The sequence below is a fragment of the Bos indicus genome, chromosome 7 (assembly GCF_029378745.1).
Source record: "Bos indicus isolate NIAB-ARS_2022 breed Sahiwal x Tharparkar chromosome 7, NIAB-ARS_B.indTharparkar_mat_pri_1.0, whole genome shotgun sequence".
NCBI classification, from domain to species: domain Eukaryota; kingdom Metazoa; phylum Chordata; class Mammalia; order Artiodactyla; family Bovidae; genus Bos; species Bos indicus.
Window position 1 is genome coordinate 53,650,389 of NC_091766.1, and position 26,152 is coordinate 53,676,540.

Genomic DNA, 26,152 nt, shown 5'->3' on the forward strand with positions numbered 1-26,152 from the left:
TTGAAACAGCATTTGACTATTTGCAGGTGGAAAGGAAACCAACAAAAAATCAATTGAACTAAATTGTTGGGGTGCCTGGTATAAGTGTTCATGTGTTCAGTTGGTTTCAGTCCAGGGAATCTTGCAGCCGTTCAGGGAACCTCCATGCACATCAACTATGTTCATTTGTTTCTTAAAAAATAGCTTCAGGTACCAAGATGTTACCTACCTTTAGAAAAACAAAATGTTAGTATGCCAAGGAAGAAAAGTCAGACTTCTGGGATCTAAACCCTCTATTTTTTTGTGCCCTGGAAACCTTAATTTTATTGTTGAGATACGAAATGTTCTGGAGATTGGGATCATAGATAATGACTTAATGGCTTCCCGAAGGTAAAGCCTTGTTCCGTCTGTTCCCTGAGTTTTCATAATTGGCAGTTACCTTGTGCTGCCGAGAACTCACTCTACACATTTGTCAGGCTCTGCAGCCTCCAAGTTTCGCCTCCTGAGTACTTCTCAGTGCTCTGCCTTTCTGTCCTTTTTCACGGCTCGTGCCTCATTGCAGGTTGTCCTTCTTTTTCTTTGGTCGGTGGCATTCTGTCGCGACCCATCAGCTCAGTGTCTCTTCTGATACATCGGTCTGCATCTGGCTCTCTTGCTGAGTGGCCCCGCCAGCACTCCTGTGCTAAATCAGCTGCATAGATGATCTCAGTCTTTGCCGTGGCCCAGGGTGCTAATAGGTTAAGGATGAGTTACAGGGAGTTACTTGGCTTTCCCAGCCCAGCTTTTTATCTGTCTGCCGGCAGCCCTTCTCTTCACTGTGTGCATGAATGGTTCTTAGTAGCTGTATTTTTCTGCTAAGGTTTCTGTAACAAAGTACCACAAACTGGGTGCCTCAGAACAGCAGAAGTGTACTGACTCATAGTTCTAGAGGCTATAGACGTCTGAGATCTAGGTCAGCAGGCCCTGCTCCGCCTGAAATCTTTAGAGAACTAATCCCTCCTTTCCTCTTCCTGGCATCTGGTGCTTTCCTGGCGGTGTTTGGCATTCCTTGCTTTATAGACAAGTCACTCCAGTTCTTCATCCTCGCATGTCTTGCTTCTCTGTTTGTTACTATGTCCACACTCCACCCCCCACCCCCAGTTTTTCAGGACACCAGTCATTTTCGATTAGGGCCTAATGGATTCATTTTCACTTTATTACCACTGTACAGATCCTATTTCTACAGAAAATCGCATTCTGAAATACTGGGAGTTCAGACTTCATATCTTTTGGATATGGAGAGGCAAAATTCAACCCAAAACAGTAGCTCTGTTCTATGAATGGAAACAAATTTATCACAGAGCCCAGAATGATGCAACCATCACTAATTTGTTCTTTTTTTTTTTTTTAATCTATGTAATCAGCTAGGAAATGAAAATAGATTTTTCTTACAATAATTCTCAGAGGAAAACAAGGATGGGGAAGAAGGGAAGGGGGAGAGTGGTAAGGTCTCTCCTTGGCGTTTCCTTTGTTGTGCTGTGGCTATGTGTCTGATGTCCAGAGAGGAGCCTGGGTGCACATGCCAGCTTCTCTTACCTAATAACCAGCTGAGGCCACAGCAGCACTTCTCTCTGTGTGAGGAGAAGCATTTCTTTGGAGCGGACAGATCCTTTCTTTTCTGGAGTCTTTCTGTGGGCCTTGCCCACCCCTGAGCAGTGGACTTTCATTTCCCAGGGTCATGGGTTCAGAGATGCATACAGTGTGTGGGAGGTCGGGGAGGGCAGGAAAGATGCTGTGAGGGGAGAAGGAAGGGAAGTGGTCCAAAGATAACAATATTTAAGGCATCATTTCCTGTACAAAAATGGACAACCAGGCATGATACCAAAGGAAGTGAAAACCAAAATAAATATTAGCTGCCCTCTGCCTTTGGAGTGCTTGTGTGTACATGCAGGTGACATCTTAGTGAGCTGTTTGAGATAATTACCCTGAGTAAGAGAGGCCCTGTTGATTTTAAGTGAAGGATAGCTCAGAGTTAATAGGAGGAATACCCTGAGCATCAGTTGCTTATCTTCTGCATTATTCTCCAGTAGAGGGTGACTCAGTGCCCTGGAAAAGTTGATGGACCAGCAGCATTCAAGGACAACAGGGAGGGAAGAGATAAGGAAGGACAGTTGTCCTTGTGAACACTGGCAGTAGATTTGGCACGAGAGCCCCTTCTTCTCTATTACTGGAGCTGTTTAGAAGAAAAAGTATGGGCCGTCTTCACAGAAATGGGTTTTACATAGAGGACATACAGAGACTATGGTCATCTTGAGGAAAAGAATTCATTGTTAGTCCTTGGTGACTCTCTGTGGCTTACCCCCCGTTCCTTAATTTAGGTTAGGGATGTATAAATGGTGCCCCTAGATGTGCTTCTAGCTAGAGGACCCAGCAATGCCTGTTGCTTACCTCCTGTGAAGATGTAAGGGAGCAGATGCTCCAGGGACAATGGCAACAGGAAGTCAAGGGACCATGTTGTTATGAGCTGGGCCTTGTCTGACTTTCCAGTGTAAAGCTCTTTGATAAAGTGGGCTGGACACGTGGCGTTGCCTGAAGACAGGTCAGTGTACACCCTGGTGTTTACCATTCCTGCCACAGGCAAAATGTAATGGTCTCCTTTACTTTCATCGTTAAGGCTGCTTCTCAAAAAGGGAGAGTTAGGTGAAACAAAGTGAGATTGTGTTTAATAAGTAAAGGTATGTTCATTTAAGGACTAGAAGATTAAACACAACAGTATAAAGTGATGCAACTGTGTCTTGATATAACGTGTTTGAGGCAGGTCTGAGGGAACAACTCAAACGATGTGAGTCAGCTTCGAGCAGTTCACGTTAGATTGGGGGTGGTCTCCAAATGTAGTAGAATTGAGCTTGTGATAGAGTTGAGGTCCTGGTCATTCTAAACTGTGTTCAGGCTTTAATTATAATTCTTTCAGCTTGCGATATGGGACCGAGGCAGGACATGTAGAGCTTGGGAAGGGGCCAGGAGGCATAACAGCAATGAGGTTCCATATGCGCGATGAGAGGAAAGACGGCAGGACGGCTTGGAGAAGTGAAGGCTGGCAGGGGCTCAGTTAGTTGTTTTAAGTATATGAAGGTCTATTGCAAGAATCATGGTGAACAGATATTTTCACTCTTCACTAAAGACAGGACTAAACAAGGAATGCCGTTACCTTTTAGCCCAAGGTACTTTAAATGAGAATTTAGGGAAACCATCTTAACTGAACATGTGGGAACATGGGATTATTTTAATAAAGGGATCCAGAGCGTTGACTTTCGGATAATTTACGGCAAGTGCAGAAACACACTTGAACTGGAATCTAATCTTGATGATTTTCTTTGATTTGACTTTGCCTGTTAGGCTGCAGACTCAGGACACACCAGCTTCCTTTTCTCTCTTCTTTGTTGGTTATCAGTATAACCACACCCTTTTGCATGATAACCTGATGTAATGAATTTAATAGGAGACTGAGTAGGACCCCTCATCTTCAGTTTCTGAAGAAGTGGTTTTCTTAGGAGGTGATGAGGCTTACAGGATATGAGCTTGGGTGTTGGTGCCAAGGGGACCTGGTTTCAAATTGTAGCTGCTATGTACTGTGTGTTTTGGGACAAGTTACTTAACCTCTCTGAATCTGCTTCCTTATTGTTAAAATGGAGATAACAACCTATGTAATGAATCCTACTGTTAGGACTATTCAGTGAGATGGGGCATATGAAGTCCCAAGAGCCTGGCACGTAAGAAGAGCTCAGTAAATGATAGTCATTATTATTACCTTGTCATTATATTATGTTCAAAGCAGGGCTGGGAACTCAGATACAGCTCCATAATACCTCTTGAACCTGCTTATATGAGGTCTTCCCTTTACAGCTACTGGCATTCCTACAAGGACTCTTCACTTTCTATCACCATGGTTATGAACTGGCCAAGGACTTCAACGACTTCAAGACACAGTTGACTATCAGCATACAGAACGTGAGTGGGTGAGGGGATGGGCTTCCTTTCCCTTGTTAAGGGAAGGAAGAAACAAAATATGGGTCTGGTTGCATAGAGATCGCGTAAATGTATGGGAATGCAGATGGGGAGGATGGGTCTTGCTTGGGTTCAAAGGGCAGCAGAGGGCAGTCATCTCCAGGGTGCTTGGTGGTCCCAGAGCTCATCCTCACCTCCGTTATTTCAAAGCTCCATTATTTCTGTTCGCAGAAGTGCTGCTGCTGATTATGTTTTAAATCTGTAGCACCAGCATCAGGATTTCCTTTGGCAGTGGAAGTCCCAGCCCCACCCAACCCTGCCCGGCCTCCCTTCTGTGCGTCCAGCTGCCTGGCCACTTGAAACACTAGACTGTATATTCAGAAGTAGGGGGTGGGGAACACATGCTGGCCTCCAGCTCAAAGGATGTGTTCTTGTTCAACTCTTGGTGAGGAAATCCAAGTCAGTGTGCCTTACTCCCAATCTCCTTTCCCAGATTGTAAGCAGCAGGGCCTTTGGGTGCACAGAATCCGGCTTAGGCCTCTGATCAGTCACTGGGACTAAACCCCTTTCTTCCCTAATGTGATCACAGTAGTCTGCACTTCGTCTGTCTTTGTCTCTGGTTGATCCTGTGTCCAAATAAACCCAAGTGTGTCCGAGTGGGTTGGACTGTATGCTTTTGGAAGCCCGAGCTCTCATTGTTCCCTGTGGCGCCTCAGAACAGGAAGTTGCAGGGTCTTGGACGAGCTTTCATGAAGTATGGCCTCCCATTGGGCTCGATTTCTCAGAAGACAGGCTCGGAAGCGGAGATTTACACAGAGCAGGTTCCCAGGAGGCAGTGTGGGCAAAAACACCTGTGAGAGAGTTGAGGGCAGCAGGCCCTGCAGAGGGAGAAGTTGAGCTGGAAGGTCTTAGCTGATGCCACAGGCCCCCTGGAGCTGCGATGGTCCCTGGGCTCCCCTGGGTACTGGTACAGGCTGTTCTGGCGGAGGGGGAACCTTACATGAAGCAGCTGCATTTGAGGAGGAAACTGTCAGCAAACAGCCAGGGTGAGAGCATCTCTGTCCTAGAGGCTGGTGGAGGGCTTGTCCTGCTGTGGGCCCTCTGCCTCTGAGTCGCCAGGATGCTTGCTAGAAACGCATGTTTCTGGGTTGAGAAGTGATGAGTTTATCTTTGGGGGTGAGGACTGGTCAGTTGCATTTCCTGCTGGTTCCCCACGTGATTTTGATGGTCACTAGAATTTGAGTGTCATTCTTGGATAGGGCTTTCAGGCCAAAGTATACTTCAGTAAAGTAAACATTTGCCTTATTTTTTGATAGCTGAACATTCCTCACTTGGTTTTAGATCTAGGATTCTGTAGGTTGATACTCTGAAGTGCTGGAGAAACAAAGAGGGTTTCATTTCTTTGATTTGGATAAAATTCCTTTCATCCTAGACACGAAATCGCTTTGAAGGCACCAGGTCGGAAGTGGAATCCCTGATGAAGAAGATGAAGGAGAATCCCCTTGAGCACAAGACCATCAGTCCTTACACTATGGAAGGGTACCTCTACGTCCAGGAGAAACGTGAGTGCCAGGCCAGCCAGTGGCGTGGGTGTACTCATGCCTTTTTTCTCAGGAGCTGGGGGTGTATCCAGTAGTCCCTGACATGGAACATTTTGGTCAAAGCAGAATGACTTTACAGTTCAGCTTTCTAGGGAAAAGATGCTGTCCACAAGGTCTTGTCTATCTCCTAGTGATATATTGTGTTTTCTGTGTAACTGGAATCCTGTTGCAACCCGGAATTCATAGGCTCTGCGCTGCCACCTCTCCCTGTGGTGGGACTCTACTCTTGAGGTTCCTGTATACCCTCAGTATAGCTTTACATACCACAGCCTTGGCGTAGAGGCCTTGGAGAGGTCTAACTGGCTGGGTTTTATAGTCATATCCTTTGGTAGACCTAATAATAGTTGTTTTTGAGATTTGTTTCAGCAAGGCCTAAAGTACTATGATTTTGGCTCTTTCCTTCTTCACTTCAACTCCTGTCATTCCAGAATGTTATGAAAAGTAGAAATAAAAGCTCACTTCACAAGCCAGGGAGAAGGGCCATTGACTTGCCCATAGGATGTCAAGGAAAGAAATGCTAGGTACTGCTAACCTAGGGTTTTCAGTGATGACTCAGATTTATGCTCTGGGCTGTAGCACTCCCAGACTTAATTCATGCATGCAGTACTAGAGATTAAAGAAAGGGCATTATTTTCCTTTAATGGGTAGTTCTTCTTATAGTCTCCTGTCTGGGCACTGTTGATTAGGATTGTCAAATGTCTTCACTCCCAGAAGTTTCCTAAGAAACAAAATACTTACAGTGATTATTCTGTGTAGTGATTGCTCAGAAATTTGCTTGGGCATAAAATTGTTCCCTGGTGACAATGGTGTAGTGATGGGATTGGAGGTTGGAGTATCAGTTGTGATGAGAGTTTTATGTCCCTTATTCTTACAGGTATGAGCTTGTTAAGGCTTGTAAGAAGCAGAAGCTACATATACAGCACTTTGGAAATCTTTGTGCCATCACTGGAGTTTATTCTCTAAGCCACAAAAACACATGAGAATAGTTGCTGTTTTCATTTGTTCTTAATGCTCCAATATAAACGCTCCATTGCTTTTTAAGTGTATTAAGTGATATCCAACACTTGCAATGGGTATTCATACCCTGAAAAATACCTATTAAGTGTCTGCTGAATCTTTTTTCATGTTATCATTATTTTTTAATCATATCTGTTATGCAGTCTCTATAAACATCCAGAACTCATATTGATTGAGGTCTTTGCAGGCTAACAATGCCAATTATGCCTTCTTCCCCTAATAGTACTTTGTTTGAAATAAAGTAATTGGCCAGGCACCAGTAAAATAAGAAACTGTCAGAATTTGTCTTCAGGGCACCTGCCTCTTTCCCGAGGGATAATTTTGAGGGACAAACACTTAGATTACATTTGAGCATTTACATTTACTTCCGTTCCACATGTCTAGTGTCTCTGGGTTTTCTTTGTCTGCTTTTCAGATCTTCTTGAGTTCTGCTGAAGTAAAAATTAGGAATTTGAAAGTAGGTCAGAACCCCTGTATATATCTGTGCACGTGATCACAGCGTAGCTGTGTGGGAAGCGTGAAGTCATCGCACCACATGGGGACGGTGACGGGCATTTTGAGGAGCCTTTCTATGTTCTTGTCCAGTCATCTTACTCCTGTCAGGGGAGAGAAAGGAAGCTTCAGATGGAAATTGATGATGGGAAAATGAATTAATTTCCCCAGAGAACCTCTACTTCCATTGTATTTTAAGACCCATCAGATGCAGCATTTAGTGGGAAAAAGTCTTCCTTGGTCCTTGGGAAAAGTCCTGGGTTAGTTCCACTTCCAGCATGTGAGATTAGATTTCTGCCTGTGGTTGTCTAGCTGGTGTGGAGAATATATTGCCCCTCAGTTCAGTTCAGTTCAGTCGCTCAGTCGTGTCCGACTCTTTGCAACCCCATGAATCGCAGCACGCCAGGCCTCCCTGTCCATCACCAACTCGCGGAGTTCACCCAGACTCACGTCCATCGAATCAGTGATGCCATCCAGTGATGTCGTCCCCTTCTCCTGCCCCCAATCCCTCCCAGCATATTGCCCCTATAAACAGTTTAAGAATAGGTGAGCATTGTGAGTTACATGTTCTGTGTTGTCCAGTATTCAGTGGACATGTAGAGATGTTTAATGGGGAATATTACTTTGCAGGTCACTTTGGAACTTCGTGGGTGAAGCATTACTGTACATATCAACGGGATTCCAAACAAATCACCATGGTACCATTTGACCAAAAGTCAGGAGGAAAGGGGGTGAGTTCATTTTTAAATTTCATGTTTGATTTACTTGGTTAACATATGATGAGTGTAATGCATGTTTGAAGTAACACCTCCAATGTTCACTGTAATTTTCTTCATTTTTATATAGTAGTTTCAGGGGGGATGGCATCTGAATAAAGTAAATAAATAAGATGATTATTTTTAGTTATAAGCTGTGTTAGAAGCTGTAATTAAGACAGATTCTTGTATTTCACATATATGCAATATTAAGTGTGTTAATATGTTTAGATACTAGAAATCCTTGGATGACCTCATCCTGTGAAACTAATTTTCATCACTTGCATCTCATACCTAGAGGACTGCCAGTTGGCAGTTTAGATGTTCCAGTTATCTATCTATCATTTCAGTTTTCCAGATATCTATTTCAGTTATTTATTGTAACAGAACACTAAAAAATGTAGTGACTTTTAAAACAGCACCAATCATTTTAGTTATTTCTTACAGTTTCTGTGGGTAAGGACTTTGGGGAGCATGTGGGTGAGTGGTTTGGGCTTAGAGTTTCTCAAATGCTTCCAATCAGTTGGTGACTGGAACTGGATCATAAGGGTTTGAAGCAACTCTGGGCTGATCAGATATCTTCCTTTCTCCTGACCTCCTCTTCTCTTCTCTTCCCTCTTTCTCTTTTGCTCTGTATAGTTCCAAGTCCTGTTCTCTGGCTTCTCTATGTGGGCTGGTTTGGGCTTCCTCATAGCATGGCGGCCTCAGGACAGCTAAAGTTTTCAGGAGTGAGTCTTCCAGCAATAAAAGCAGACACTGCATTGCCTTTTAATGATCTAGACTTATGTTGGCCCTGTGTGTTGGTTGAAGCAGTTATGAAAGCCCACCTAAGCTCACCCAGTTGTAGCGGGAGAGGGCAGACCCTGTCTTAGGAGGAACAGCACAGTTGCATTACATTGAGAGCATGTGGGGTGAAAGACGTCCTTGTGGCCATCATTACAAGAGCCAGGCTGCATCTGTGGGGTGACTGCTGCAAGGAGTGCCTTGCCGTGCCCCAGGGTTCACCTTTCCTCTGGGAGCGCTCTGTCTGTCTACATTGCCTTTTTGGGTCTGTTCTGTCTTTTCTCTCTGGCTGCACATTACATCTCCTTCTTCTTTTTCCTTTCAGTATTCTATTTATGATGGTCCTCTCTGTGAAATTTTTTTTTTTTTTTTTAATTTGTTGTGCTCAGGCATTTTGGCCTTTCTGGATTTGCGGATTGCTGTCTTTTAGTAATTTTGGAAAATCCTTTTCAATTATCATTTTGAATTTTCCCCCCTCCCCATTCTTTCTATTATCTCCTTCTGGAGATATTTAAATACTTTTAATAAAAAGTATTTATATTTTTCATTTCTTTGAATCTCTGGACTGCGTTATGGATAATTTCTCTGGGTCTATCTTTAGTGTAAAGAATTTTTTGCTGTGTCTGACCTGTCGATAAGGTAGTCCTCTGTAAGTATTCCAACTGTGGCCTTCTTTGTGCTGCATTTCTGTGCCTCCTGTTGGGTTTGCTTGCACGTGTGCAGGCGCTGCAGTGTAGAGGCGGAGAGCACTGGCTCTGAGGTTAGACTGCCCAGGTCAGTGATGTGTGACGCTGTCGTCATTATTGTTAGCTGCTCCCCCAAGCTGCCCCCTTGCTCTCTGCCGCTTCCAGTTTCTCTTCCTGACTTTCTTTTTCTTAGGCCACAACACTGGAGTTGGTCAGCATCTCTGTCCTTCCTTGTATGAAAGCATAAAAAAAAAGTCAAGTCACTTTTAATGTTTCTTGTTAGGGGTAAAGTTGACTTATAAATAATCGCAGGAAGATAGACATGTGAAATGATCAAACATAGAGAAATTATAGAGTTAGAAGAAATAGTAACAATCTCTGTTAATAGGAATCGCTTATTATCATGAACTGGAAATAGAGTTAGGTCTGCCTTTCTTAGATCAAGTCATAGTTCTTTTCTAATTTCTAGTCCTTCTAGAAATCAACTTCACTGAGTTATTCTCTCACAGTCTTTTGGGACTGTTTATCTGGTGCTTTCCTAAACCTGGAGTGAAGGAACTCTCTTGTATTTTCTCTACTCCTTTCTTGCCACACTTAAAAGTGAAGGGCAGAGACCAATTATGGTGAGTGTTTGGAACTCCTTAGACTTTACTGAGATAAAAGGAAACACTGAGTTCTTAAGAGGTTTATATGTATTAATGTATATAAACTTCTTGGGACAGAAAATAGAGGCTGACACAGAGGCTGCTCTATTGGGAGCTTGGTATTATATGAAATCATTTTTCTAGTAATAATTACTTATATTTATATTATATTTTACATTTTCTAAAATATTGTCCTTTCTCTTCCTGTTTGATCCATTTTTCCTCCTTTACAAAAGAGGAAATTGAGGATCAGAGAGAGAAAGTGATTTCTAAGGCTATATGATCAGTGAGTACTAAAGCCAGTACTCACACCCTGATTCTGGAGCTGGCGTCTCCTGATTCTGAGGCAAATCAAATAGAATAATAATGTATAAATTTAAAATAATAGCTTTTCATGACATCTCTCTGTTTCCTTAGCCTCAGGGTGGAAGAGACATGAAGACTGGCTGTCCAGAGGTGATATCTTCTTAATTTATACAGGAGGAACATGTGATGTCATTGTGTTACATGTTTATACAAAGCTCTCTTAGGAGCTGGAGATAAACTTAAATAGGTGATAGGGTGTTTTCTTTTCCTAACATGCTCTTTATCCTCTCCTTCCTTATCCCCTTGCATTTGGGTTATTTTCCTTTGAAAGTACCCGCTTTTCTCTTCATTTCAGTCCAGGAGACGTGAGCAGATTTTCTGCATCCTCTTGGAGACAGGGCTTGTATGTGGTGAAAGACAGTACCCCGAGTTCTACCCCGTGAGATGAGGCCCCTCTCTGTGGGAGCCCTGGAATAGCCCAGGGCTGACCCTGTCCCTTCCCTGGCTTGAAACCCTTCATTATGTTCCCACTGCTTGCAGGATACAGACCATAATCTGGATGATCAGGTCCCTGTCTTCCTCAGTCCTCTTTCACTCTTGCTCTTGGATTCCAGACACACCGACTTCCTTTCAGTTCCTCCAGGGCTCCATGGACCCTGACTGTGGGGGCCTCTTCACCTGCTGTTCTCCACCCAGATCCGTGTTCTTGGTTTTATCTCCTATGAATCCTTTGGTCTCAGTTCAAGAAAGCCTTTGCTGACCTTTTTGCCCAGGTTACACCCCCTTAATTTAGGCTTTTGTAGCACAACATGCTTCTTTTTTTGTAGTGTTTGTCATGGTTGTAACTCTTCATTTGTTTGTATAAGTGATCGTTATCTCTCTTCCCCATTTTTTAAAACCATGATACTTGAACAGATTGTCTTTGTAGATTTTTCCCGGTATGTTATGGTCATTTTTGGAACAAAGTCTTATATTCCTCTTATTTCTGCTTATATTTGCCAGTTTTGTATAGATCTCTGTTTTCTCCTATTTCTCAGGGACACCTTCCCCTAACCCAGAGAAGGAAATGGCAACCCACTCGAGTAGTCTTGCCTGGAGAATCCCATGGACAGAGGAGCCTGGCAGGCTACTGTCCATGGGGTCACCAGAGTCGGACACGACTTGGCGACTAAACCACCCTCCCCCTAAACTTTCCAAGTGGGAAGCAGTCCAACACCATTAAATCAGAAATAGAGTTAGATATTAACATGGTCAGAAGTACATATGCTTATGCATTTATGGTCATACATTTACGCATTGCAGAAGGAGCAGTTCTCAATCTGAGAAGTTAATCTTTGCCATTCAGTAAGACAGTAGTGTAAGACTTGTGAATGTAGACTGTCTCTTCCTAGATCTTCTGTGTTTTATGTGCTATTTTGATATTAGTGGGTGATTAAGTTTTACCATATGCAGTCACATTTCCTATTATTCAACAGACTAGGCAAGTTTGTTAATTTCCCCCTAGTTTAGGAAGAAACATTGGCAGATACAGGAGAAAAAGGAACCCTAAAAAATTCCTATGTGACAGGAAGAGAAGAAATCAGGGGCAGAAACCTCTATGTTTCTAAGCAGTAAATTAGTGCTGTGCTGTGTGACAAAACTGTTGCATTCCATTTGTACAATGGAATACTACCCAATAGTTCAAAGAAAAAAGCTCCTTTGTTTTATACCATGGATTTAAAAAATTGCTTGCATTGTTTTAATGTTAATTTTTATTTTTTATTGAGATATAGTTGATTTCCAATACTACCTATGTTTCAGGTATAAAACAGTGATTCACAATTTTTTACAGTTATACTCCATTTATAGTTATTATAAAATATTGATATATTCCCTGTGCTGTACAATATATCCTTGTAACTTATTTATTTTGTACATAGTAATTTGTATCTCTTAATCCCTTACCCCTATCTTGCTACTCCCTCCTTCCCTCTTCCCACTGGTTTGTTCTGTATATCTGTGAGTCTGTTTCTTTTTTGTTCTATTCAAATGTGTTTCATTTTTTAGCTTTCACAGATTTATTTGTCTTTCTCTGATTTACTTTATTAAGCGTAATACCCTCCAAGTTCATCCATGTTGTTGCAAATGGCAGAGTTTAATTCTCTTTTATGAGTAGTATTCTGTTGTATGTGTGTGTATCTATATGTGTGTCATACACACACACCCCACTTCTGTTATTTAAAAAATATATATATATATATATATATGGGATTTTTTTTGGCTGTAGTAGGTCTTTGTTGCTGTACGCAGGCTTTGTCTAGTTGTGAAGAGCGGGGACACTCTAGTTGCAGCAGTGGTGGCTTCTCTTGTTTTGGTGCACAGGCTTCTAGGAGTGCAGGCTTCAATAGTTGTGGGCTCAGTAGTTGTGGCTCATGGGCTCTAGAACCCTGGCTTAGTAGTTGTGGTGCTTGGGCTTAGTTGTTCCACAGCATGAGGGGTCTACCCTGACCAGGGACCAAACCAGTGTCCCCTACATTGCAAGGCGGATTCTTAACCACTGAACTGCCAGGGAAGCCCTGTACCACTTCTTTATCCATTCATCTGTTGATGGACACTTAGGTTGCTTTCATATCTTGACAATTGTAAATAATGCTTCTAAGAACACTGGGGTATGTGTATCTTTTTGAATTAGTGTTTTGTTTTCTTTTGGATGTACGTATACCCAGGAGTGGGATTGCTGGGTCATATGGTAGTTCTATTTTTAGTTGGTTGAAAACCCTCCATACTGTATTTCACAGTGGCTACACCAATTTACATTCCCACCAACAGTGTACAAGGGTTCCCTTTTCCCTACATCCTCACATCCTCACTAACATTTATTATTTGTGGTCTTTTTGATAATAGTCATTTTGATAGGAGTAGGATGATATCTCATTGTGATTTTGACTTGTGTTTCTCTGATGTTTAGTCATGTTTAGCAGCTTTTCATGTGTCTATTGGCCATCTGCATTTCCTCTTTGGAAAAATATCTGTCTAAGTCTTCTCCTCATTTTTAAGTTGAGGTGTTAGCTTTTTTGTTGTTGACTTGTATGTGTTGTTTATATATTTGGGGTATTACCCCCTTGTTGATCATATCATTTGTAAAAAGAAATAAACCCTTGATTTACACAGCATGAGTGACTAGCAAATGAATTACGCTGAATGAAAGAAGTCTGGCATAAAAGGGCATTCCATTTGTATACAGTTACAGAGCATTCAAACTAATTTGTAGTGGCAGAACAGATTCAGTGTTTGCCTGGGAATGGACTGGGTGGAGGGCTGATGGATTACAAAGGGACTCACAAGGAAACTTGTGGGCTGATGGAAATGTTCATTACCTTGATTATGTTGGTGATTTCATGGATGTATACAGATGTCAAAACTCATAAGTTGTTTACTTAAACATATGCAATATATTATACATTAAAAATTATACTCAAGATTCCCTGGAGAAGGGAATGGCTACCCATTCCAGTATCTTGCCTAGAGAATTCCATGGACAGAGGAGCCTGGAAGGCTACTGTTCATAGGGTCACAATGAGTCAGACCTGACTGAGTGATAGGATGGATAAACAACAAGGTCCTATTGTATATCACAGGGATCTATAGTCAGTATCCTTGATAAACCATAATGGAAAAGAACTGAAAAAGAATGTGTATGCAAATAACTGAGTGACTTTGCTGTACAGCAGAAATTAACACAACATTGTAAATCAAGTATACTTCAATAAGAAAGTACATACTTTAAATATGCTGCTGCTGCTGCTAAGTCGATTCAGTCGTGTCCAACTCTGTGCGACCCCAGAGACGGCAGCCCACCAGGCTTCCCCGTCCCTGGGATTCTCCAGGCAAGAACACTGGAGTGGGTTGCCATTTCCTTCTCCAATGCATGAAAGTGAAAAGTGAAAGTGAAGTCGCTCAGTCGTGTCCGATTCTAGCGACCCCATGGACTGCAGCCCACCAGGCTCCTCCGTCCATGGGATTTTCCAGGCAAAAGTACTGGAATGGGGTGCCATTGAAAAAGCTGTTAAAACATATTCATTGCACACCTACTCTGTTCCAGGGACTGTTTGGTCTCTGGGGACCCAAGGGCAAGCAAAAAATAGGCTTAGTACGTGCCCTCAGGGAACTTGCAGCCTAATGAGGAGAGAGACATTATTTGAATTATCCTTTGGGCAGCAGCAGATCTCAGCTGTGATCAGTGCTATGAGGGAAGGAGCGGGGTACATGGTGCTATGTGAGCATGTCTGGTGTATTTGCAGGAATGTTTTTAGTGAGAAGTGACCATTGAACCAAGATCATAGAAGTTCAGAATTGGAAGGAGGACCTCAAGGTCGTCTTGTTTCAACTCTTATCAAACCTGCAGATTAAACTTATTTAAAACAATACCAACAAGAGTTTAATCTAGCATGTGTTGCTGCTATATATACCATCATAATCTGTCAATACTCAGATGCTGGGCTCCAAGTAAAACATGGCTCACAGATTTTATCTGCATGAGGCTCTGGCCTGAGGAAGTTGGTGACCAACCTCCTGTGGTCCTGAATACTCAGGTCTTAGAGGATGAAATGATCACTCCTGTTTATGTGGCATCTTTGTCCAGGAGAGGAGCATGGCCCGAGTTCTGGCCTCATTTTGACTGTCTGTGTCTTCCCAACAGGGAGAAGATGAATCAGTCACCCTCAAATCCTGCACACGGCGGAAAACAGACTCCATTGAGAAGAGATTTTGCTTTGACGTCGAAGCAGTAGACAGGTGAGCAGTTGTCACACTTTTTCTCAGAAACAAATATTGCTGAATTTGAATTTCTTACCTTTCCCATCTAGTCAGAACATTCTGGTTTTTTACCCCCTCTTTCCCATCTCCATTCCTCCATTTAAAATAGAGGCCAATTGCTCTTTTGTAGGAATCAGTATCTCTACCCCTGTGCTTTACATTTGGCACTGAGGCCCTGGTTGGTTTTCTTTTAATGTCAGGGCTTCCTTCTTAAGAATGTGTGTTAGGTCTCAGGAGGGTGAATTTATGTTTAAAGAGATCTAATTAGCACAATTGTATCAACTATATGAGATTTTTTACTTAGAATTTTTATGAAATGATTCAAAAGGAGTTAGGTAAAGGGAAAAGTAGAAGTTCTACTCAATTCAAAAAGGGGCTTTTAGTTACAGCATTTTGCTTACCATTGTGTGTATGCACCCAAGAAAGAAAACACCCCACTTGTGAAATCAGTCTTTGGAGAGGAAGCTCTGTGTTGTGTTCCTCGAGATTTATAGAATCTCATTAAGTTGTACCATTTCATGATGTTAAGCTCGTTTGACAGCATTCCAGTTCTTTGAGACACTTTACTTGGCAACAGGTTAATTCTTTGAATGAATGCCATGAGTTAAGCTCATTTAAGCTGTCTATTCAAGATCAGCAGTGCTAGCACAAAGATGCTTAGATCTCAGCATGATTCTCTTGTCATGCTGTTTAATTTCTCCCCTTTATTAAAAAAAAAGAAAAAGGTACACATTTTGTCAGGCCAGTACTTCTACTTCCCTGAGACGTTTGCCTGTGGCCACTTCATGACAGCTCTAAAGGATCTGGAGCGAGGGTACCACCTGGCGTGTTCTGCTCCGTGTGCCGCCAGGGGGTGAAATGCCTTCTTGTGGAGCGATGTGTCTCTGCAGTGTGGCTCCTGAGGCTGATAGCGTGCCTGTGGAGAGAGTATGCCCATGTAGCCTAAATTGGACATTTGTGGAAACCAACCATGTCTCATTAGCAGTCTAGTTACTATACTTTTGGCTCTCAAGTCAGGAAACCCAGATCTAAATTTTGACTTAGTAAAATTTTGCTTAGTAGCCATATGACTTTGGGCAAGTCACTTAATCTTTAGAGGCCTTGATTTCCTTCTCTGGAAAATGAAGATGGTCATAATACCTAGTTCCTGGAATGGTTAGGATTCAAGAAGATAAGGCATATAAAATGCTTGGCAGAGTAGCAAATAATAAATGTTCATCAATGAGTTGTTATTAATTAGCATGTCCCTCATGGTTATCTGACTTGATATTTCAAAAGCTAGCATCTAAATGCAGAGGAATAAATATAATTTGTAAAGAAAAGCGAGTACCGTAGTTGTTTGCTGTGTGTGGGTTGTGAGGGGAAGGGAATGGAGAAGGGCTGTATGGAGGAGTAGGTTGAATTGGGGTAGCAAAGGGGGATTGTGAAAAGTACACCGCAAACTAAGATTATTCTTGACTTTAAACAAATCCTACATCTGGATGCTTTGAGCCCTTGTAGGCATCTCTCTTCTCTATTGCAAGTTTGGAATTTGTAAGAATTCATATTTGTTGACGTCCATCAAAAATGGATTAGTGGATGTGTTTGTGTGGAAATGGAGCCCTGTTGTGTGATCCTGGTCAGCTGAATAGTTCCCAGAGATGGTGATCTATATGTAGGGCTCCTTGAACAAGGGCATGCCCTGCATTGCAGCTCTTGTTATTTTGGAAATGAGGTCAGTGACACTTTCTGAAGCTGAGTCATTTTCTTCTTCAGAAGTTTCCCAGAAGTTGTAAAGAGTTGCTTTTTAGGCAATTAAAACTCACCATGGTTCCTCCATCTCATTTCCACCCTTGCCAACACTTCCTACCACCTTCCCCCTGTGTTAGGCCAGAAAAGCTTTGCACATCTCAATTATAAGCCGAGAGCAAATGTGTCACATTCAACATACTGAGTGTATTTGGGAAGTCCATTTCTTTTAAGTCATCGCCTCTGGTTTCCTTGGCGTGACATGGAGAGGTTTCAGTTGTGGTTCAGAATGAGGCTGCTGAATCTCCTCTTAATAAACAGGAAGGGAGTAGAGGGTTCTGTTGTATTATTTGTGTTTTTAATGTTCAGTGTATTGTGATGCTGTTCTGCCTGGGGAGAGCCTGCCCAATTCAGGGCAGGCCGGTTTTTGGAGTCATCTGAAGGCTGAACCTGGGGAGTACCACTGACATGTGGACTCCTGGTCCACAGCCACGCTGCCTCCACTGGCCCCAGCACCCCAGGAGGCAATATTCCTCTGCCTGAACCATCCAGGGCCAGGAACCAGGCCCCTAGGGACTGCTCTCGAAGCTTAGCACCTGTGAAGTTATTCAAACTAGCCAGTCCTAAACAGTTGACCTGGCCCTGCCTTGCCTTTGGTGCAGAAACTCTAACAAAGGTCAGAGTCCGGACTCTCCTCTCCAGCCACTTCTGCCTCCTGGATGATGCTGGTGTTTTCCCACGTGGTCTATGTGGTGTTCCAGGCATCCTGTTTCTAGCACCCTTGAATATAAGAAAAGTGGTTTACTGGAGTCCCTTCTGTCTCCTCTCGTGGTTGCACTCGACTAGCCATCACCTGAAAGAACACAGAACATCCATGAGCCACCTTCTCTCCATTTTCTACACAGGTCGTCATCTTTGCTCTCAAAGATGAGGTTACCGTTGGCACTATTTTCTTTAGCATCTTTCTGCATTTTCCCCCCACATCCAGGAAGAAACAGGTGAGAGGGAAAGGCATTTGCATGTGCTCAGGGGAGGCATCCCTGAGAACTCTGCATAGAGTCCTGTTCTCTGGAAGACGCCTACACCCCTCTTTTTCCACCAGTGTGCTTTAGCAAGGCAGGGATGCTGCTAGCTGTCCTGCTGTCTTTGCAACCTTCCACAGACTTCTTGGCTTCTGCCTGCTGAGTTGGAGAAGCAAAGGGGTGAAATGCAAGTTTAGCACCTAGGAAATGTGAAAGTCAGTGAGGGAATGGTTACCTTTAGCAGCATGAGGTTTTAGAATGTTCCCAGAGTATGTAGCACAGATTAACATTTATGTAGTAGCTATTAATGTTTTATTCTATGAAGATATTACTGCATGCTAAAGTGTGACTTATTTGACTTAGAATATGTGAAGTTGTGGGGTTTGAAAATTGACTACTTTTATCCTTTAGGCTCAGCGCTGATATTTCATGTCATTGTGTAGCTGAAACTGTAGCCTTTAGGAAGTGATGTTCTAGGAGGTGAGTGTTGTGAGTTGAAGATACCAGTGTCTCTTACTGTGTGGTGAGAACCGCCCACTCTCAACATCCACAGGGGTGCTTGTGAGAACTGCAGCTTCTTGTTCCTGCCCCAGACCTACACAGTCTGCCTTTCTGCAAGAGGGACCCTGAAGTCCACTTTCTGAATAAGGTCTTCTGTTGTCCTCTCTTCTTGGTCACAACTGTGTATTAAAGGGCAGGCATATCCTAGTATAGTGTTCTCAGAGTGCACCAAAGCATTTTCCTTGTTAAAAACAAGCAACAGTAAAACAAAACAAAACAACTCAGGCTCCTTTACTAAGGAGCTTAATTCTTGGCTTGATGGAGGAGAATATAGCTAGTAGAAAAGATGATCAGCAGTCTCTGATATAGAGTATTAGGAATAAAGCAACAGTAAAACCCACAATAAAACCCAGTCTTTTAGTTAACTGTGGAGGAGACCAGCAGTCAGAGAGTACTTTCTGGAGCTGAGCACTTCATGTAATTTCATGTAATCCTCACCCAGCCCAGGGAGACTTGTGCTCCAAGTGTCTCATGTTACTGAGGAGGGATCTGCAATTTAGAGGGCGAGTCTTACCCAAGGTTCAGGTGGGAGTTGAACTGAGGGCACTTTTGCTGCCTCAGAACTCAGGGTGTTTTAGAAGCGTTTTCGAGTGAGGAGCCTAGGGCTGTCTGTACTTGGATCTTGGGGCCGCTGCTGAGCAGTCTCCTTGCTGACTGTGAAATCTGAGGAGTGCTTTCTCACTCTCGTTTTTGGCGTTTGGTGTGTAAACTAATGGTGGTTGAACAAAAAGCAGCACACACACTTCTGTTCCCGTATCTCCTACCCTGTGCTCTTCAGAAAGTCCTCACATGGCTAACGGTTTAATGAGGCACACAGGAGGTGTTCCATGAATGCTGTGTACACGCTTCTTTTGCCTCTTATTCCTGACGATTTACATTTCTGTTCGTCTATGGAGACTGGCATGAGTAAGAGATCCAAGTGCTGGCGCCATTTGTCAGTAGAATGTTTGCACTGCATCCCAGGGCATTGCTGCCAGTTCGTTAACCCTCAAATTCTGCCAAAAAGGGATTAATCCCTGACACTTCTGTCCTCTAGGAAGAACTGTTGTAACTCTGACCTATGAATGAGTTGGAAATCAAATTGAGGATTAATTCAGAGTTTAGGGATTTAGATTTATACCTCTTGAACTTTTTGTGTCAAAGATCCTCCTTAATACTGTGAATACATTTCAGAAAGCTACTTTTAATTCTTACATCTAAGAATCTGTGTGGCCTTAAATGAGTGTGTGACTTGTAGTAGTTGTGGGTGTTACCACAACTTGCTCTGAAGAAGAATATCTTATTTTCCCAGAAGGTACTTGTTATAGGTTAGGTTGTATACCCCGACAAGTTCATAATGCTGAAATTCTGATCTCCAGTGTCTGACAACAAAAATTGTTTGGAGATTGAGTATTTGTAGATGTAGTCAAGTTAGAATGAGGTGATTAGATTAGGGTGGGCTCTAATTCAGTCTGACTAGTGTCCTGATAGAAAGGGGTAATTTGGACACAGAGCCAGACATGTACACAGGGAGAATGCCATGTGAACATGAAGGCAGAGATCAGGGTGATGTCTCTTTGAGCCAGGGGATGCCAGAGATTGCTAGCAGGCCACCAGCAGCTAGGACAAAGGCATGGAAAAGCTTCTCCTTTACGTACTGCAAAAGGAACCCGCTTGCTGACACTTTGGTCTCGAGCTTCTAGCCTCTAGACCTGTGAGATAATACTTTTCTGTTATTCATGTCACTCACTTTGGGGGCCTTTGTTATAGCAGCCCGAGCAAACCAATACAGTATTGGATAAGAGGGATTCTCGCAAGGAGGCAGCCATGAAAGGCCCCTACAACCTTTTAGATGGGTGGCCCAGTACACATTCCTTGAACAATCCCATTGATAAGGAGCTCCATTTCACAAAGCCACCCTTTTACATACATTATCTTCCTTAGTATTTGAAAAATCATTATTTCTTATACCTTAATAAAAAGGCATTCTTTGGTGCCTTTGTATTACCTTGCTGTAGAATCGAACATTTGAAAGTTTATATGTTACATTGGTTAATATACTAAAAAATAGATTTTTTTCCCTTTAAATTGTGTTAACTCTTTTTGACTGAATTTAATGTAAAATTTCTGAGTAAAAAATGAGTTTGTCTAAAGGCAGCTGTTAGGGGTAGTGGCATGTGATACTTGGCATTATCTGTCTTTAGTTACTTTGAATAATTAACTCTACCATGCAGCATCTTATGGAAATTAATGAGCAGATGTAGGGAAAATACTTGTTTAAGCTGAAGAATCATGGTGGTAGTCATCTCTCAGCATCTCTACATTTGTTTATTTTAAAGAGATATCTCACAAATGTATGTGATACATGGGTATTTTCTCTCAAATGTTTTCCGGAAGGAGCCATAAACCATATGGAAAATAATAGAAACAAAAGACTTCTTTTTGATGCATTGAATCAGTGTAGTCTCTTGAGGAGTGGTGTTTATACTTGGAGGAAAGGAAACAATTAGAATGCTTTATGTTTTCCAGGACTAGCTGACCCCAACAGAAGTCCATACATTTGAAGATATTGTGTGGAGTGTTGCATGCCCCATTCCCACCTTCTCTCCAGAGGTGGGCAGAACCGGAGAACTTATTAGGATCACAGGTTACTGGGCACTAGGGGTGTCATGGGGACCAAGACAAGCATAGTCCTTGCCTTCATGGGTCTTACTTAGCACTGATTGTAGAATGGCAAACACATTCGTGCAACTGGAGGTATAAATACCAGTATATTGAGTGTTCAGCAAACTTGGAGGATCAAAATGCTATGCTGCTGCTTCTGCTGCTGCTAAGTCACTTCAGTTGTGTCCGAGACAGCAGCCCACCAGGCTCCCCCGTCCCTGGGATTCTCCAGGCAAGAACACTGGAGTGGCTTGCCATTTCCTTCTCCAATGCATGAAAGTGAAAAGTGAAAGTGAAGTCGCTCAGTCATGTCTGACTCTTAGCGACCCCATGGACTGCAGCCCACCAGGCTCCTCTGTCCATGGGATTTTCCAGGCAAGAGTACCGGAGTGGGGTGCCATTGCCTTCTCCGAAAAAGCTATGAGGAAGGTGTAACTCACAGGGGGACTTCACCCTTCCAGTCTTACAGAGAGTGATGGCATAATTAGAAGGCTTTGAATTTTCATTTCCTCTGTTCTCCCCCTCCCCCTCCTCATTTATTAGCCATAACTAACTGCTGGAGACTCTGCTGACCATGGAGATAACAAAGTTTAATGAAGCAGTATGAATCTATTGGACTTTCCTTCTTAAGAGTCATCATCTGATTTTTCTTGCAAACCACATTCACAGTCCTCCTTCTGTGAGCTTTCCATGAATAGGTAGATAGAGACAGCTTTCCTGTGAAGCAGCCCTAGCCTGGCATGTCACACCCACCGTGAACTCTGTCCTCGAGTCCCACCATGCACTAGGTATTTGCACGTTGTACAGGCTTTCCTTTGTATTGGCTAGTTGTTCAGTTAGTTATGTCTTATATAACTCTGTTCAATTCTAACTATCCGTCTCAGGTAATTTGCTCCCAGAGGCAGAATAACATTACTTCGTTCAGCTTTTAGTGCAGTACTGTGTGCTTGTAGTTCAATTTTGTTTTTTATAGTAATGCACTTTCAGAGTTAGATTATTTTGTTCTTTCCTTTGGGACTTCGGTGAATTACTATGTAAGAGATTATGGGAACTGAATCATGTTAGTTGATATTTAAACTGAAGCTTGGGCAAGTTTAAACATAATCTCCATTTCTGTATAGGTAGGACAAAACCCCAGAAGAATGGGAAATTGGTTAAAGAAAGAATAGTGACAGCTAGAAAGATTAATGGAAGATCTGAATAATCTACCCCAACCTTCTAATGAGTCACCAACCTTAGTATATTTTTACAGAAGGCTGCATGATGCAGGTAAAAAGTCAAAGCAGCCCTCAGTTGGAATTTGGGATCTGCCTCTTACTGGCTGTGTGAGTCTGGACTGGTGGATTAACCACTTCTGTAAGATGGGGCTAATCATACCTACCTTGTAAGATTATTTTGAAAATGGAATACTGTAATATTCTTCCCTGATGTAGTTCTCTGTTGGAAGAGGTTCTTTCTCTGAAGTTTGCTCTCTATCCTAAAACCTGGGACTTCATTGTTCTTACAGTGTACCTTAGTGTTAGGAGGTATTTCTTTGAGCCTGTTTCATTTTGATGAAGACCTTTCAAGTCTTCTATAAGTTGAGAGTGAATACAGGTACTTTAAGGGTATATGTGTACAGGAGGAAGAATCTATTTTCAAACTATATGTGATAATCTATTATTTATATATATTTCCTATACAAGATAAAAGGTTTAAGCCCTTCTTTCCAATTTATGCTCTCGAAAGGAAGCCATACGATACTACTTTTAAGTTAAAATAATACTCTTCTAGTTTGGAATGTGGTGTGTGTGCGTGCATTCGTTTGCGTGTCTTTGTGATGTTTTGCGAGTGTAAGACTGTGTTTTCCAAAAAGGATCATCTTATGTAACAGACTTTGTTTCAGTGCTCAGCCTCTAGATGGCAGTGTTGTATACGTATTATAAGTGTTAGCTGGTCCAGTGGAAAATTAGCTGTCCTTTCTACACTGACATTTAGTAGTCAGTGGTGTGTGTGTGACGTGTGTTTCTGTAGAAGAAACCATCATGTGAATATTACCTCTTAAAGGAAAGGCATTCTAAATGACTCATTCTTTCCCTAGAAATTCCTTCCTTCCCACCCTTCTGTGATGGATCACTTCATACCCACTTTCCTGCAGAAGCAAGCATGCTCAGTGAGTGCAGCCTCTGTTTGAACAGTGCATTTTACCTTACTTTCTGAACTCATGTGTCAGGCTCTTTGCTTCAGGGACAGCTTATTCGAGGCTGGTGTTAAAAACAGATGAGTGATTGGGACTGTTCAGTTTGTGCTGAGAACCAGGCATTTCTGCTTTTCCCTTTTGGTGCAGTCTGCCTTTATCTTCTGCAGCAGATGAATCCATTTTTCCTGGTTTCAAACTTCCCCTCCCCTCCCCTTCTCACCCCTTGTTTGAAATAATATTTGATTTTGCCTTCCTGCTGGTTGGTTAGAGTGCCGGTCTCAATGCCGTTGACATTTCGGGGAGGAAATGGCTTTTTCCTTCCTCAGAGGGTGTTCTCCTGCTCTGACTTCCATGATTTGGGTGGGGGTAGAGTGGGGAGAAATATTGTACTTTCTGAATTGCTCCTTGACTGTTTAATAAAATAAGCTAGTTGAGAAGTTCTTAGAATCTTTAGACGTTGTGTATTTTTTAAATTGCTGTTTTTTTTTTTTTTTTCTTTTCCTTTTTAAAAAGTTAAATGAGAGCGTATTTGCTGTTTGATTCTGGTTTAAGTAAGAATGGGATGTGCTGGTTAATGAACTGTGGTATGAAGTAAGGCAACCGTATTTATTTTATTTCTATTACTTAATCCTGTTTCTGTTCTTTAGTCTACATGGTGAAATTTGGAATTTTATTGATTGAATATACCAGTTTATTTGCTAATTTCTAAGTATAAAATGAGTTTAGTTTTTAAAAACCAAAATTTTGCTATTATATGAGTCTGAAGAAAGGAGACAGTTCAGTGTATAAACTCCACTTACCTGTGTGTCTATTCATCATGAGATAGAATACTAAGAAGGATTGATAAATGACCTAGAAGATTTTTAGAATTAGAATATTTTTTCGTAGGTTGTTATCAAAATAACAAGCGTTTGCATTCCCCCTGAGGGTTATTCTTCCTGGCAATGGTTTCTGCTGGTGGTGTGTGTTGAGATCTGCTTACTCTTCGGTCCGTGGTGCCTGTCGTGCATAACTGGCACTCAGTCAGTATGTTTCATTAAAGACCGTGTAACTTACTGTGCCAAAGATGTCTTTGTCTGGGCTTCCTGATGTTTCATGACTTCATTCTCCTTTAAAGTAAAAATGTAAGGAAATTATCCGAAGCGATTGGCAGTATTCCTCTGTAGACTGTTATCTTTGCTATGGTCCTGATTATTTTAGGACCTCTCCTCCCAGGAGCTCAGTGCCATAGGGTATGGTAGGTTATGATTCATTCACTCATTAGGATCATATCCTTTCTAAATAATTGATTAGAAGCCTGCTTCCGAAAATTTCTCAAGGGCTGTACGTGTATTTGTGTATGTGGGGGTGGGGGTGCGTGTAGAGGAAGTCCTTTCCTCCTTCTCCTGTTTCCTTTCTCCAGAGAGAGAGATAGAGAAAGAAGTGCCTTCTCCCCCTTCCCTCCGTCCTCCTGAGGAAACGGTCACCTTGGATCCCAGGGCACAGATCCTCCCTGCTTGGGGTGGGGGCAGTACAGTGTTGAGCTTCACGGATGGGCCTTGCTTTAGAGTCAGGCGGACTGGGCTTTCAAGGTGAGGCTTTGCCGTTGCCTACCAGTTGAAGATTGTGCAAGTCATTTCTGAGCCTCAATTTTTTAAAAGAAGTATAATGAAAGTACCTACTTCACTGCGAGGAACAAATGATAGTGCTAGCCACACCCTTAGCCCAGTGCTCGGCCCATAGTAAACAGTAAACCTTAGCTGCAGTTGGCGGGCCGCTGTTTGCAGTGTCTGGTTTCTCCCTCACATCTGTCTTTTCTCACCTGTAGCCCACTGCAGGTTACTCTGGCATGTGTATTTTTCTCATGTGCAAGCATATGTAATGCACAAGGACCGCCAATGGTTATTTATCTCAGAACATGCAAATTGTGCAGATTCATACGTTTTTGAATGGTAGATGAATATAGTAGATGAATGTTGCCCTTCTGTGATGGCACTGAGTCCTCATATTGGAAAAAAATGGGCAAGTATCCCCAGTTCCCCTTTCATTAATGAACTGGAAAGACTCTGCTCAGTTGGACTGTGAGGCACATCGAGAATGCAGACATGCATCGTTGTTAGTCCCAGGGCACGAGATGCATTGTAACATGTGGGGATGCCTTGGGATGGAGCTCGGGTAGGGAGAGGCAGAGAAGGACCAACACAGACCCCAGAATCGCAGGCTGGCAGTCCGTAGATGTTCAATTTGGCTTGAATAGTGTTTGAGGCAACATTTGAAAATGGGAAAGATGTGTAAACACTGACCCTGACTTCCCACGTGCCAGCTGTCTATAGAGCTGAATGGCACATGCCTCGTTTAGGTGGGGCATGTGCTTTCTACTTTGCGACAGTCTCCACCGTGCCCTGACGTCCCCCACCATGGTGACAGGGGACAGCTGCCATTTTGCCTTGCATTTGTGCTGTTGTTTTTCCCATAGAGGGAAACCCCTTTTGTTTCTGTGACTTTATCAGAAAGCAAAAGTGAAAAAGAAAAAATAATGAGCTGCGCATTTTAAGGTAAATGAGACCACACCTGTTTTCCTTGGGGCAGGGAAGACTCTTATCCAGTTTTCCTCATTTTGCTTACTTGTCTGGTCTCTGTAGATATTTGACTCTGTAATCTCACATGTACACGGAAGAGATGTCATTCTCCAGGATTATTCTGCTTTGTCCATAAGTTTGTGTACTGAAGATCTGCCATATGTTTGGTAACATGAAGATCTGCTGAAACCTTGCATGCTTGTAATTGCCAAGGAACAGTTAAGGATCAGTTTTGCCAGTAGCACTTTAAAGGCAAAGACCACTTCCTTTGGCACTCATGTGTCTCTCTTTACCTGTGACTGGCAACCTCTTCTCTAGACCTTCATCGTTTTCCTCTGTCTTTCTATCTAGGCACAGTGAGGCAGGTTTTGTGCACAGGCTGTGAGAACATGTGTTTCTGTGGATGCCACAGTCCTTTTA

At 42.5% G+C, this 26,152-nt stretch overlaps 1 protein-coding gene across 4 annotated transcripts in view; it reads left to right on the plus strand.

Moving 5' to 3' along the window:
• Positions 1-26,152, plus strand: part of ARHGAP26 (Rho GTPase activating protein 26) — a 473,350-nt gene that overhangs the window by 149,136 nt on the left and 298,062 nt on the right. For all 4 annotated transcript variants that reach the window (XM_019965158.2, XM_070792123.1, XM_019965159.2 and 1 more), the window contains exons 7-10: positions 3,862-3,966; positions 5,396-5,525; positions 7,704-7,804; positions 14,926-15,020. In XM_019965158.2, the coding sequence (XP_019820717.1) occupies positions 3,862-3,966; positions 5,396-5,525; positions 7,704-7,804; positions 14,926-15,020 (431 nt within the window). The remainder of the gene's footprint in view (positions 1-3,861; positions 3,967-5,395; positions 5,526-7,703; positions 7,805-14,925; positions 15,021-26,152) is intronic.